Raw genomic sequence first — 16,052 nt, forward strand, 5'->3', positions numbered from 1 at the left:
ATTGAGTTAGTAACCAATAACCATGTTTGTTTATGTATTTCTGTGGTCATTTAGTTAGTTAGCAAATAAATAATTAAGCAAATGTGTATATTAATAGAAGACTAATTGATAAGATATAAAAATATCTGAAGAGTCGATTTTGGAAATAGAGACTATATAAACATTTTTCAGTGGTGCCCAGACTTCCTAGTTTCTTGAAGTTTACATGATTAGTTTACTCACGTAATAATAATTACACAGAGAATTGTATTTGATAATACAACAGTCTTCACATTAATGAATAGTCACAGACACGACAGCAGCAAAAGGTTATCATGGCTGTAGTCAATTTTGCTTGTTTTCGCTGTTTTCAAAATAGCATTTTAGTGTTTAAATTGTGAAGAAATGCATTAAATTAGCTTTAACTTGATTAAAATGAATTGGAACGGGGTTGTGGAGGGTCTGTCTGTTTTACTGTCTGGCTACTGTGGATGCCTCAACACAGACCAGATCTGGTCAAATGGGCTTTTGCCAGACAGGCAATAAATTCCATGTGTGCTTTATTATTAACATGAGAGGGGATCTATGTTCTACTATATGACGTAACTAAAGACAGAGAACTGCCAGGCATAAAGCGGATCAGTTAATTATTTTAAATCAGAATGAATAAGCACTCCTACTCTGAGATGGTTTATGATATGGACACTGGTGTATACAGCCCCTCAATCCTTTCAGATTAGTTTCCCTTCCTTTTCCAGTGGACAGCTCCGAGTCTTCGGGAGAGAGCGTGAGCGGCTTCAGCAGCTCTGCCTCCTCTGTGTGCGCCTCCATCGTCAGCCTGAAGGAGCCTCTAGCCCGCAGACCTGAAGACAACAACCTCCACGAGGCTAAGAGTCCCACCTGGTCTACAGTAAAAACCACCTCACCCTCGCTCCCACCCAAACCACCTGGCCTGACTAAGGATCCTCCCAAGGTGTGTGTTGAGACTAACCATGAGCTGCTAATTTTCCCATGAATATCATGCTATTAGGCTAAGTCATATGTTCACTGAACCATGCATTGATGTTGTGCACCGGACACCAGGTCCACCTTTCCTCCTGTGTCTCCCCTCTTCATCTCTATCCCCAACTACATCTGTACAGTTTAAATAAAGCAATAAAAAAAGTTGACCTTTAAAAAAAAGAATCATGCTGTGATGTCAATGGGAGGCATGAACTGATGTTCTGGTAATTTTCCCCACAGGTTCAAAATGCAGTCATTGGGAAGTCAACTGAGGTTTGAGCTCTGAGTTTGGTAAGTTTGTCTGTAACGATGACATCACTCTGCACCATCTACAGTTGGCCTGTATATATGTCTGGCTATTTTCTAATATGATTTTATGTATGTTTGTGTTGCATGTAACTATTTTACACATGGATGTTATTTGTTTTCAGTCATTTTCCATAGGTTATCAAATTCAATCTTATTCGTGTATCTTTTTTCACAGATTTGGAATTATCCAGAACAGAAGGAAAGCATGAACTGTGTTACTGTATAAAGAGGAGTGTTATATGACTCTGTTATATGACAGTTACTGCACTCTACTTGTACCATTCTGTGTTTTTTGTTTTGTTTTTATTGAACCTTTATTTAACTAGGCAGGTCAGTTAAGAACAAATTCTTATTTACATTGATTTACAAGGATTTTATCATTTCCCATTAACAGGAAGTTTTGTATTTTGTAAAAAAAAAAGTTTAAAAAAATAAGCATTTCTGTCATATTCTGTTTGTTTGTGATGTCAATACTTTCACCCATGATCATGTTGTTGTGTGCCTTATTGGACCATTCAATATGTAGTAAATATTCTTAACACAGAAAACCTGTGTTGGTGTGCATTACTTGTACTTATGCTATGTTTCCATTAAAATGTATTTAAAAATCTTTGAGGACCAGAATGTCTGGATTACCAACGTGTTTTAGTATGTAAGGGTTTGGAAGTGACTCCCAAATAATCTGTCAATGTTAAGTCAACATAAACCAGTCTGTGTCTTTCATATGAAGTTCAAAAAATGTCTTTCAGATGAAGTTCAAAAATGATCTCCAAAAATAATCTCTTTCATACTGTCAGGTCTGATGACTTGCATGTGGCACAGAGAAACAGGGAGGTTGTCTTCTATGGCTGTGGCTTTTGGCATAGATATGGAAATGTAGCACACGTTCTATCCTGGCAAATGGCGTCTTCAGTTATACCATCGGGCAGCACCATCAGAGAGTAAGAAGCGAAGCGATATGGTTCTATCCATTGCCACGTTAAGCAGCTCATTCATTATTAAGCAAGTAAGGAGTTTTTGTATGGGAGGCAATGAGAGAGTGTTGAATATAGTCAAGATAATAATGTATTGCTGTTATGATATGTGACGCTTATTTGATCTAATAGAAATGTTGTAATGCTTAAGTTGTTACGAGTGTACTGATATAAGTGTGATGCACGTGACATGTTAGCAGCTTTGAGAAAAAATGCTTTATATCGAAGTTCGAAATTAGAGACGGTCTATGCATATTCATAGCATCTCACTTTCCACTGATTACAGGCGGTTGACGTCAACGCCCCTCATCGAATATTCAAAAAAGTATTCAAATTACTAAATGTGTCCACCAATCCAAAGAGAGGGATAGGCAGGAGCTTGACAGCTTGCTGTTCCGCTATGTGGACAACAAATCCCGTTGTTAGGGCGGAGACACATGCTTCTCATCATTATATCCAGCATCTCTGCCGCCATTAAGAGCTTTTCATAATTTTAAAGTAGTAAATGTTTTCTTCTTCTACTTCTACGAGTGTATTGGCATTTCGTAAATAAACTGGAAAAGTGCATACCTAGTCTGCTGGAGTGTGTATAGTCTGAACAGGTATCTAGCTAAGGTTGGTGATTTACTGCCATCTCCAGTTATGGAATGTTTGCTCAGGGTTTCATTTAATTGGATGACCCCTCCTGCTGACCTCGATGGAATTTAACCCATAGCACTTTCCACCCAGTTGATGACACTATCCATGCTAAAACGGGCTCTATCTATCCAGAGCCCTCTTTCTCTATGGTTTAGGGAGAATTTATGATAGCGTCAGAGGAGATGGCTGCCGTTTTACGAGCTCCTAACCAATTGTGCTATTGTCTGTGTTTTTTCGCGTTATTTGTAACTTATTTTGTACATAATGTTTCTGCCACCGTCTCTATCTCAGACTGGCCTTCTAGGCAGAGTTATTCGGTCCAGTGTCTGTGTTCTTTTGCCCGTCTTAATATTTTATTTTTATTGGCCAGTCAATATCAACGAAAAACTTGCATCATGGTCTACAAAGTAGACAGTGGCAGATCATTTAAAATAGCTTATCATGTTATGTTATTGCTTCCTAAAATAAATACTTCCTTGCAGGACTGAGCCATATGCCAGAATATGTATCTAAATACTTGAAGCATTTAGAGGATTTCAATATTACCTTAAAAGGCTGGTGAACAATTGATTTGTTTAGAAAAAAAATCTCAAAACTGAAGAGCAAAGTAAAACCTGATCCATCCCTTCACTATGGACCAGGGTTTTCCAAAATGGTCCGCGGGACACCCTGGGTGAACCTTTTGGTTTTTGACTCTGTTTGGGACACCCTGCTATGGACAAATGATGGCAAATAACTTAGCGGTAGCTGGTTTCTTTTACGCCTGCTACATTAGGTTAGGTTGCCATTGAAGACCTTATCCAGCGGTGTCAATCACAATTTGCCTGAGGGCCACATGTGCACAATTTTTTAAATATATTTCCTCGCCATCAACATTTACCCCAAATTGTAATTTTCCATTATTTTTGAAAAATTGTATTCTCCCTGGCTGTCTAGCTTTCATTGAGGTGATTATCAGCGAGCTGGACACAGGCTAACTATATGAATGTAGACCCATGATTCTTTCTACACAGTTTCAATTTGGTTTTAGTTATTTTAAGGTATATTGAGTTTTATTATCCCTCAAAAAAATAGTAAATAAATAAATATACTACATAGCCAAAAGTATGTGGACACCTGCTCGTCGAACATGTCATTCCAAAGTCATGGGTATTCATATGGAGTCCCCCCCCCCCCCCCCCCCCCCCTTTGCTGCTATAATAACCTCCAATCTTCTGTGAAGGCTTTCCACTAGATGTTGGAACATTGCTGTGGTGACATGCTTCCATTCAGCCACAAGAGCATTAGTGAGCTCAGGCACTGATGTTGGACGATTAGGTCTGGTTGGAAGTCTGGTTTCCAATTCATCTCAAATGTGTTTGATGGAGTTGAGGTCAGGACTCTGTGCAGGCCAGTCAAGTTCTTCAACACCAATCTCGACAAACAATTTCTGTGTGGTCCTCCCTTTTTGCATGGGGGCATTGTCGTCATGCTGAAGCAGGAAAGGGCCTTCCCCAAACTGCCACAATATTGGGAGCACAGAATCGTCTAGAATGTCCTGGCATCCGCCAAACTCAGATTCGTCCATCAGACTGCCAGATGCTGAAGTGTGAATCATCCCTCCAGAGAACGCATTTCCACTGCTCCAGAGTCCAATGGCGGCGAGCTTTACACCACTCCAGCCAAAGCTTGTCATTGCGCATGGTGATCTAAGGCTTGTGTGCGACTACTCGGCCATGGAAACCCATTTTCATGAAGCTCTCGACGAACAGTTCTTAGGCTGATGTTGCTTCCAGGGGCAGTTTGTAACTCGGTAGTGAATGTTGCAAACGAGTACAGACAATTTTTACTCACTACGCGCTTCAGCACTCGGCCGTCCCGTGCTGTGAGATTGTGTGGCCTACCACTTCACGGGTGAGTCGTTGTTGCTCCTAGATGTTTCCACTTCACAATAACAGCACTTACAGTTGACCTGGGCAGCTCTTGCAGTGCAGAAATTTGATGAACTGACTTGTTGGAAAGGTGGCATCCTATGACGGTGCCACGTTGAAAGTCACTGAGTTCTTCAGTAAGGCCATTCTGCTGCCAATGTTTGTCTATGGAGATTGCATGGCTGTGTGCTTGATTTTATACACCTGTCAGCAACGGGTGGGGCTGAAATAGCTGAATCCACTAATTGTGGTGCTTCTACCAAGTATTGACTCAGGGGTGGTAATAGTTATGTAAATGGGTCTTTCTGTATTTCATTTTCAATACATTAGCAAAAATGTATAAAAACATGTTTTCACTTTGCCAGAATTGGGTATTGTGTGTAGATGAGTGAGAAAAAAAATAATTTGAATCAATTTATAATTTTGGCTGTAACACAACAACATGTGGAATAAATCAAGGGGTATGAATACTTTCTGAAGGCAATGTATTCATTAAAACCTGCAAAACGGCTAATGTAAACCAGGGGGACAATACACACTATCCTCGCCTGTGCCCAAAAAAAATACACACCCCTCACCAAAGTAAAACAAAAAGTTAGACAACGCTCTATTTTGGATGCTATGCTGTGATGCGTAAAAACTTTGCCTAGCTGCCAACCTGATTGCACCAATCCGCTATAATTACAGTAAAATACTGAAATGCAAAACCTTCCCCTCAATGAATTTCAGGCGATGTACACTGTAATGTGACATACAGAATTTTCCTTGCCACTGAGCTGCCTGTAAGTTAAATTCACAGCAGCCTCTTTACAGTGCATGTTATAATGGTGTGAAAGTTCTAGTATCAAGTTTTAATGTCACATGCACAAATACAGTGAAATGCCTTTCTTACAAGCTCTAAATCTGACAATGCAGTAATCAATAACAATGTAGTACTACATATAACATAAGGAGGAACAAAAAACAGACAATACATTTAAATAAGAAATAAGAACACAAGAAAGTAAGTAAGCATACTATGTATAGGGTCAGTCAGTTCCCATACCAAATATACAATGTGCAGGGATACTAGCGTGATAGAGGTATATACTGTATGACTAGGTGACTAGGGATCAGGATATATGATAAACAGAGTAGCAGCAGCGTATGTGATGATTGTATGTGAGTGTGTGTGCATGTGCATGTGCATAGTCAGTATAAAGGTATGTGTGGTGTGTGTGTGTGTGTGTGTGTGTGTTGGAGTGTTAGTGTGCGTGAGTATGTAGGGTCCTGCGTGTGCATAGAGACAGTGCAAAAGTAAAGGGTCAACTCAGATAGTTCGCGTGGCCATTTTGTTAGCTATTTAGTTAGCTATTTAGCAGTCTTATGGCATGGGTATAGAAGCTTTTCTGAAGCCTGTTGGTGTCAGACTTGATGCAGCGGTTCCGCTTGCCATGCGGAAGCAGACAGAACAGTCTATGGCTCGGGTGTTTGGAGTCTAACAATTTTCTGGGCCTTTGTTACACACCGCCTGATATAGAGTTCCTGGATGGCAGGGAGCTCGGCCCCAGTGATGTATTGGGCTGTATGCACCACTCTTTGTAGTGCCATGCGATCGAGGGCGGTGCTGCTGCGATACCAGGCATTGATGCAGCCAGTTAAGATGCTCTCAGTGGTGCAGTTGTGTAACTTTTTGAGGATTTCAAGGCCCAAGCCAAATCTTTTTTGTCGCACCTTCTTCACAACTGTGTGGCCTCCCAGTCGTGTGTAAACAGGGAGTACAGAAGGGGGCTGTGCATGCACCCTTGTGGGGCCCCTGTGTTGAGGATCAGCGTAGTGAAGGTGGTAAGGGTAGGCAACAACAAGTCTGACATGCTGATCATCAACACTGGGGCCCCTCAGGGGTGTGTACTTAGTCCCCTACTGTACTCCCTGTTCACCCACGACTGCGTGGCCGAATACAACTCCAACATCATCATTAAGTTTGCTGACGACACAACAGTGGTGGGCGTGATCACCAACAACGATGAGACAGCCTATAGGGAGGAGGTCAGAGAACTGGCAGTGTGGTGCCAGGACAACAACCTCTCCCTCAATGTGAGCAAGACAAAGGAGCTGATCGTGGACTACCCCAAGCCATTAGACTGCTGAACAATTAATCAAATTACCACAGGACTATTACATTCACCTCCCCCCCACCCTCCATTTGTTTTGTACACTGCTGCTACTCACTGTTTATTATCTATGCTTAGCCACTTCACCCTTACCAACATGAACAAATTACCTCTAACCTGTACCCTCGCACACTGACTCGGTACTGGTACCCCCTGTATATAGCCATGTTATTGTTATAGCCTAGTGGTAAGAGTGTTGGACTAGTAACTGAAAGGTTGCAAGATCAAATCCCCAAGCTGACAAAGTAAAAATCTGTCATTCTGCCCCTGAACAAGGCAGCTAATCCACTGTTCCTAAAATGTAATTGAAAATAAGAATTTGTTCATAACTGACTTGCCTAGTTAAATAATGGTAAAATAAATATTATTGTGGTACTTTGAATAATTTTTAACTTTAGTTCATTTTCTTAACTCTTCTTGAACTGCCCTGTTGGTTAAGGGCTTGAATGTAGGCATTTCACGGTAAGGTCTACACTTGTATTCGGCGCATGTGACAAATAAAGTTTGATTAGATTTTATTTTATTTGTTGCCTACCTTCACCACCTGGGGGAGGCCCGTCGGGAAGTCCAAGACCCAGTTGCACAGGGCAGGGTTCAGACCCAGGGCTACAAACTTAATGATGAGTTTGTAGGGTACTGTGGTATTGAAGGCTGAGCTGTAGTCAATGAACAGCATTCTTACATAGGTATTCCTGTTGTTCAGATGGCGATTGCATCTTCCATGGATATATTGGATTGGTATGCACATTGCAGTAAGGTGTTGGGTGAGGTGGAGGTGATATGATCCTTAACTAGCCTCTCAAATCACTTCATGATGACAGAAGTGAGTGCTACTGGGCTATAGTCATTAAGTTCAATTACCCTTGCTTTCTTGGGTACAGGAACAATGGTGGACATCTTGAAGCTAATAGGAATAGCAGACTGGGATAGGGAGAGATTAAATATGTCCGTAAACACTCCAACCAGCTGGTCTGCACATGCTTAAAGGACGCTGCTAGCGATGCTGTCTGGGCCGGCAGCCTTGCGAGGATTAACACGCTTAAATGCCTCGGGAGCGGCCCGTGTCGTTGGCAATATGTTCTCCTCAAAGTAGGCGAAGAAGGTGTTTAGCTTGTCCGGGAGCAAGACGTCGGTGTCCGCGACGTGGCTGACATTTCTCCATTGCCAATGTAATCCATCCACCTGAGAAGTATGGCATATCAAGAAGCTGATTAAACAGCAAGTGTAGAAAAGGCCCATGGAGTTGGTGGAACAATCCTTTAATCCATTGCCATTTACTCAGCTGGGCCAGGGGCGCTTTAATTAGGTCAGGTGGAAATGTCCGACGATCTCAACTCCATAAAAGGAGGAAATTGCCATCGCCTGATCTCGCTGCTTTCTCTTCCTTAACTCCATCTGATCCAGAAGTTCGGTGCGTCCATGAATCCACGTAAGTCCACTAAGTCCACTCTGTTACCTTTCATGTTACCTTTCATCTGAACTATCTGTTGTGATCCGGAGATGGGCCATCAATTATTGTTAATAGTTATTACCGCGGAGCGCGGCTTGGAGCGCAGCTTCAAACATATTGTGTAATGTGAATTGTCAATGATCACGGCCCTACGGATCCTCATAGGCCAATTATGCAATCGACATGGTTCATGTGTATTGAAATTAATTATATGTACACATGAAGACAATTGAAAGAGTGAAATGAGAAACGTCATTGTTTGCTAACTGATTGACTTTGATAATGGGGATTATAGATTGAACCATTCACTGTTTGTATTATTTCATGATTTATGATAAATAGTTACGAGTCTAAATGACTCGCGGATGATTACTATTGACTTCTTAATGAACTGGACTGTTGAATTCCCTAAATTATGTTAATAATGAATGATATGATTTGATCTTTGATTATGAATTTGATTGAATACATGTTATTTGTTTCCTTTGTGACTACTCAGACTACTCAGTAAATATACCACTTTATGGTTAAAGGAATTCCTGCCTCAGTCTCATCCATTCCTCTGTCACCTGACACACCTGTTCACCTTCACTGTCAGTCATCCTACCTGTCCAGCTACCCACACAGATTCCACTAATCTTTCAATGGTCCTTCGAACCGGATGATGACTGAACCAAAGACAGGTGAAAAGGAAATGGAGGCGGAGAGGGAAGAATTGTCTCCACTGGAAGGAAGAAGGGAGGAGGAGAGAGCAGCTGAGGGAAAGATCTTGGAACAAAGGAAATATCCAGGAGCTAAGCCTAAAGCAACAAAGGCTTCATCCTCAACCACCAGCAGCACCAGAAGAACCAGGCAAGCACCTGGTTATCTTAAGGATTATGTGGTCGAGTTTCCAACATCAAAGGGCAAGTCCACCAGAGCTCAAAGTGTTGATGGATCAACTATACGTTTCAGCCATCAACCATCCCCTCTGAGCCAAGGACCGGAAACTGCTTTGGAGCAGGAAAGGGGTCTACATGAAGGACCTATGGAGGAGGTAACTCCCACCGCACAGGTCGACCAGCTTCCTGAGGCAGGCTCCGCTCACTCCTTAACTAATGGGAAATCGTTGAAGCACTGTAGACGGAGTGGGAGTTCGACCAGTGGATACCCCTTTGGAAGTGGCCATGGCAGCCGCCATTCACTAGCCCTCAGCGATTCACAGACCGCTGTCCTACAAGAGAGGATGAAACTATTAGCTTTGGAGGAAATTGAGCGTCAGATTGAGGAGGAACGACAGGCTGACGAACGATGTCACCAATTGGATGTGCAGGCCCGTAGAGCTCTACAGGAAAGGGAATTCATTGCCAAGGACCTGACACAGCAGCGACGGCACCGTCAAGCCAGAAGGGAATTGGAGGAGGTACGGATGGTCTCATCCTTCCTGGAGAGGAACGAACAGGGAGTTGACCTGACCACCCCTCCACATGGACCTGACCTGTCTGCCTTTCTTTCCCAATCTGCCCCTCTGGTACAGCATGGCACACAGTCCCCGGAGGCTCCGGGGTCAACAGGCAACACGGAGCACGGGAGACAGGCCGCTACACCAACGCCCTCTATGCCAGTGACACAAGTTGCATTCCTCCATCTGGACAAAGCATCACTCCTTCGCCTTTCCGCCAATTACCAACCAAGGCAAATCTTTCCTTTCGTCCAGGGCCAGGCCAGTCCTCAAACAACAGGTTGGAGGGCTCTCGCCCAATTCCGGCTGCCACAAATGGAGGGTCTGGGACAGTAGGGGACCGGCCCAATGAGGCCACAGTGGGCTCATCAGAAGTCCCGGGTTTATCCTTCACGCAACCAGAAGAGGGAGCCAACATTATGAAACTTCTAGTAGCCTCACCCTATGGAATTCCCAGACCCAAACTGCCATACTTTGAAAACGGAAAAGAGAGTGAATTTGTCCTTTTGGAAATGGCATTGGAAAGCCTACTGGGTATTCACAGTCATCTGTCAGAACGCTACAAATACCAAGTACTAATGGATCATTTGCGGTTTCCCAGTGCATACAGGCTGGCCCAATCCTTTATGCACTCCGCAACACCATACACTGCAGCTCTCCAGGCCCTGAAGGCGAGATATGGTGAGCCACGTCAGCTAGTCCAGAATGAACTAAACAACATCCTGAACACGTCTCCAATTAAAATGGGAGACCATGCTGCCTTCCAAGAATTCTCCCTGGCTGTCCAATCCCTGACCTCGATGCTCCAATCCGTTGAAGGAGAAGACGGGAACGAGCTGAAATGTGGTTCCCACGTGGACAGGCTTCTTAGCAAACTTCCAGTGTACCTCAGAGACAGTTTCATTGAACATTGTTTGAATAAGGGCATCCTGAAAGAGGGCTCGAGAAGCACCTATGCTCTTAGAGACCTGGCCGCATGGTTTGAGGTGAAGGCAAAGGTGAAGAGCATCACTCACCAGGCCACAATCTCAGCCATAGCCACCGGGGGAAGGAAGGAGTTTGAACGCCAGGAGGGACAGAAAATGCCAAATCCCACTACCGTGTACTTAAATAGTGAGGTCGGGGAGGAACCCGGGAAGAAGACCCCTCTCAAGAGCAAGAACATCAAATTCCATCCTTACTGCCCATATTGCAATAGTAAGGGGCACTTCCTTGGCTCATGCCCCAGGGTAAAAAATCTCACTCAAACTCAATTGAAGGCCTGGATCACTTCAGGCGAGCGATGCTACAAGTGTGCCCATAGCCATAAGGAAACTGCACATTGAGGAAACCCTGCAACCGCTGTAAAGAAATCCATCTCACCGTGTTGCATGATCTAATTCCCCAAGCACAGAAGGAGCAGAGTATGCTCATGGTAGGAGCTGCAAAGGAGCTGTACCTCGACCAGCAGAACCGGTCTCCAAGGGTCAAGGTTAATCTGCAAAGTGAAGGGAGAAGCATTGATACATTCACCATTCTAGATGATGGGTCAGAAAGAACAATCATTCTCACGGCGGCCACCCGTCAGCTTAACCTGGAGGGGACCCCCGAGACCCTTAATCTCAGAACGGTGCGACATGATGTTATCCAAATGAAAGGCTCTGCTGTAACCTTTAGCATTTCACCTTCAGGAAACAGGGACGTGGCCTATAACATCACCAATGCCTTCACGGCAGATGGCTTGAATCTCGCAGAGCACTCCTACGAGCACTAAGTGTTCTACAGAAACAATATCCTCATTTACGAGGATTGCCTCTTCCTAACCTGGCCAGAGTAGCACCACTTATCCTGATTGGGTCAGACCACCCATATCTTGTCACCCCGACTGAGCCTATACGAGCTGGACCAGAAGGAGGGCCCATTGCTGTCCATACATCCTTGGGTTGGGCTGTGCAAGGTCCATCCCATCTACTTCTCTCCACCCAAGCTGTACAGTCACAGCAAGTCCTCTTCACCAGAAGCAATCCAGATGCAGCCACTGACCTCCTTCGGAATGTTGAGATGCTCTGGAAGATGGACACATTCTCCAACCGGAAGCTACAGGAGGTCACTCGCTCGAAACATGACTCCTATGCATTAGACCTCGTGGAGAAGAGCACCACCACCACTGAAATGGATGGCGTTCGCAGGTATGCAACCCCATTGCTACGGGTGCCCAACCATCCTCCTCTGGCAACCACGACACGGGCTGTACTCCCACTACTGTGTGGAACGGAGCGACGCCTGGTGAAGAATCCTGAGCTTGCAGAAGTTCATAACCGAGAGATAACCTTGTGAAGGCAGGCTACGTCACTGAAGTGACAGCTCATGAAGAGGGAAACGCACTCCGTGAATCCTGGTATCTCCCTCACCATGTTATCCAGCAACATGGTGGGAAGTATAGACTTGTCTTCAACTGTTCATTCCAAGCTGCTGGTCAAAGCCTGAATGACTGTCTACTCCCCGGACCAACCTTAGGTCCTTCCTTGCTCAGTGTCCTTCTCCGGTTCTGGCAGCACTCTACAGCCATCAGTGGAGACATCAAAGCCATGTTTCATCAGATTTGTTTACTGCCTTCCGACACCACACTGCTCCGGTTCATATGGAGAGATATGGAACGAGATGCAGAGCCCACAATCTATGAATGGCAGGTACTCCCATTTGGCACCACCTGCAGTCCTTGCTGTGCCATATACGCTCTGCAGAGACACGCACGGGAGCATCCAGACAGTGACCCAGAAGTATTGGATTCAGTGGAAAATGCCTTCTATGTGGATAACTGCTTACAGAGCATCCCATCCACGGCTGAAGCGAAAGCATAAAGTACATTCCGTACATTGTTTGTCATTGAATCTCCTGTCCAAAGGGGGATTTGAGGTCCGACAGTGGGCTAGTAACAGAGCGGAGGTTATCCAGCACCTCCCGCCACAAGCTAGGTCCAGTAGCAGTGAACTATGGCTAACACAGTCTGGTGCTAACCCAGAAGAGCCCACTCTAGGACTGAGGTGAAGCTGCATACCGGATACCCTGGGGTATAAGCACCGCTCATCCCCGAGTACCGAAACCCCCACTCTGCGCACCATCTATCGGACCCTGGCCAGTCAATACGATCCCCTTGGGTATATCCTGCCATACACAACACGGGCCAAAGTCTTAGTCCAGGATCTGTGGCAGACCAAGAGGGACTGGGATGAACCAATCCACCCGGCTGACCTAGTGGAACGATGGATCTGTTGGGAGACGGAGTTAACGGAGCTCTCTGATGTCCAAATGCCAAGATGTTATGTACCATCATGTGCTGACCAACCGGGATCATGCCTGGAACTGCATGTGTTCTGTGACGCTTCGAAGCGAGCTTATGGGGCGGTTTCCTATCTTAGAGTGGAGGATAAGGCAGGCCACACCCATGTCTCCTTTGTCATGGCCAGGTCCAGGGTCGCACCCAAGAAACAGTTGTCAATGCCTAGGCTGGAACTCAGTGCTGCCCTTTCCGGAGCCCAGTTGGCCTCTACCTTGCGAGCCGAGCTCACCTTGTCAATCCAAAGGGTCATCTACTGGAGTGATTCGACCACTGTATTGACCTGGCTCAAGTCGGAGTCCTGCAGGTATAAGGTGTTCGTCGGAACTCGCATTGCGGAAATCCAAGACCTAACAGAAGTCCAGGACTGAAGGTATGTTGATAGCATAAACAATCCTGCTGATGACATTACTAGAGGTAAAACCCTTCAGGAACTGGCTCAACCCCATCGCTGGAGCTTGGGACCATCATTCTTGTCCCAACCAGAGAACGAGTGGCCGACAGCCCCCAGGCGTACTGCCCCTCCGCAACCAACTGATGAGTTAAGGAGGTCCGCCCAATGCTACAGCATTTCTACGGAACCAACAACGGCTCTCCCTGACCTAACACAATCCCAAACACTGCCGGATCTGATCACCGCCACAAACCAGACCTCAGATGGGGTGGCTTCTATACCTACCTCCCTCGCGGCAGAGACACTACTCCTCCAGCAAGCACAAGCAGTTAGCTTCCCTGAGGAGTTAAAAGCTCTGAAAGCCGGTAGGGAGGTGGCTAAGGACAGCCGTCTTATCTCTCGGAGGGAGGCTGCGCCAAGCAGAGGTTTTGGACCCAGATGCTATCCACCCAATTATCCTTGACTCCAGACACCCTCTTACCAGGCTCCTCATCAAGAGTTATGATGAGAGGCTTCTCCACCCAGGGCCAGAGAGGGTCTATGGGGAGATGAGGCGGAAGTACTGGATAATTTCAGGACGAGGAGCCATTTGTAAGCACCAATACGCCTGCGTAGAATGTCAGAAATGGCGGGCCGGAGCTACGGTGCCCAAAATGGCAGATTTACCCCCTGCTCGCTTGTGCCTCCTTAAACCACCCTTCTGGTCAACAGGAGTAGATTGCTTTGGCCCCTTGATGATCAAGTTAGGTTGTCGTGTGGAAAAGCGCTGGGGCATTCTATTCAAGTGTTTGACAACCAGATGTGTCCACCTGGACCTACTGGAGAGTTTGGATACGGAAGCCTTCCTCATGGCCCTACGGTGGTTTATCTCCCGACGGGGAAACCCTACGAGATCCTGGCTGACAGAGGTACGAACTTCAAGGCAGGAGAAGCCAGGTTGGAGGAAGCCTTCCAAGCCATGGAACCCAGCCTCCAGGATCAGCTGATGGACCAACAAATCTCATTCAAATGTAACCCTCCAGGCGCTCCTCATTTTGGAGGAACATGGGAGCGAGAGATCAAATCTGTAAAGACGGCCTTACGAGTCGTCCTGGGGGACCAAACTGTCACTGAAACTGTCTTGAGGACCGTCCTGATAGAGGTGGAAGGGATTCTGAACTCCAAACCCTTGGGATATCTCTCTGCAGACATCGCTGACCCCGATCCGGTTACACCGAATATGCTCTTGATGGGACGCCGAGATGCGTCCCTTCGTCAAGCCATGTATGCTGATACCAACCTCGTAGGCAGACGCCGGTGGCGACACAGCCAAATCTTAGCTAACCATTTTTGGGCCCGATTCATTCGGGATTACCTACCAAGTCTACAGCACAGAGGGAAATGGCGGAGAGAAATGGCCAGCCTGGAAACTGGCCAAGTAGTAATGATGGTGGACTCTCAGCTGCCTCGAGCCTCCTGGCCGGTGGGCCGTATAACTAAGACCATGCCTGGGACCGATGGTCGTGTTAGATCAGTGGAGATCCAGGTGAAGAACCGGACATATATCCGGCCAGTTGCCCGACTAATTCCTCTCCCTGAGATGACAGAGGACGGGGAGCAATGAGCTTTTTTTGAGGAGTGTGGAATTTAACAAATTTCTGGGGTGGCTGTAGAAAAGGCCCATGGAGTTGGTGGAATAATCCTTTAATTCATTGCCATTTACTCAGCTTGGCCAGGGGCGCTTTAATTAGGTCAGGTTGAAATGTCCGACAGATCTCAACTCCATAAAAGGAGGAAATTGCCATCGCCTGATCTCGCTGCTTTCTCTTCCTTAACTCCATCTGATCCAGAAGTTCTGTGCGTCCATGAATCCACGTAAGTCCACCGACTCTGTTACCTTTCATGTTACCTTTCATCTGAACTATCTGTTGCGATCCGGAGATGGGCCATCAATTATTGTTAATAGTTATTACCGCGGAGCGCGGCTTGGAGCGCAGCTTCAAACATATTGTGTAATGTGAATTGTCAATGATCACGGCCCTACGGATCCTCATAGGCCAATTATGCAATCGACATGGTTCATGTGTATTGAAATTAATTATATGTACACATGAAGACAATTGAAAGAGTGAAATGAGAAACGTCATTGTTTGCTAACTGATTGACTTTGATAATGGGGATTATAGATTGAACCATTCACTGTTTGTATTATTTCATGATTTATGATAAATAGTTACGAGCCTAAATGACTCGCGGATGATTACTATTGACTTCTTAATGAACTGGACTGTTGAATTCCCTAAATTATGTTAATAATGAATGATATGATTTGATCTTTGATTATGAATTTGATTGAATACATGTTATTTGTTTCCTTTGTGATGCAGCACAGACTACTCAGTAAATATACCACTTTATGGTTAAAGGAATTCCTGCCTCAGTCTCATCCATTCCTCTGTCACCTGACACATGACCACCTGTTCACCTTCACTGTCAGTCATCCTAC

General features: G+C 45.3%; 1 protein-coding gene across 3 annotated transcripts in view; it reads left to right on the plus strand.

Annotated features, from left to right (window-relative positions):
- The window catches only part of LOC110528484 (pleckstrin homology domain-containing family G member 4B), a 71,709-nt gene extending 69,809 nt beyond the window's left edge, over positions 1–1,900 (plus strand). For all 3 annotated transcript variants that reach the window (XM_021610585.2, XM_021610586.2, XM_036984065.1), the window contains exons 22-24: positions 738–952; positions 1,222–1,272; positions 1,466–1,900. In XM_021610585.2, the coding sequence (XP_021466260.2) occupies positions 738–952; positions 1,222–1,260 (254 nt within the window). In that variant the 3' untranslated portion in view covers positions 1,261–1,272; positions 1,466–1,900. The remainder of the gene's footprint in view (positions 1–737; positions 953–1,221; positions 1,273–1,465) is intronic.
- Positions 1,901–16,052: the final 14,152 nt, after the last annotated feature.

This window comes from Oncorhynchus mykiss, chromosome 7 (genome assembly GCF_013265735.2).
Source record: "Oncorhynchus mykiss isolate Arlee chromosome 7, USDA_OmykA_1.1, whole genome shotgun sequence".
Classification (NCBI taxonomy): domain Eukaryota; kingdom Metazoa; phylum Chordata; class Actinopteri; order Salmoniformes; family Salmonidae; genus Oncorhynchus; species Oncorhynchus mykiss.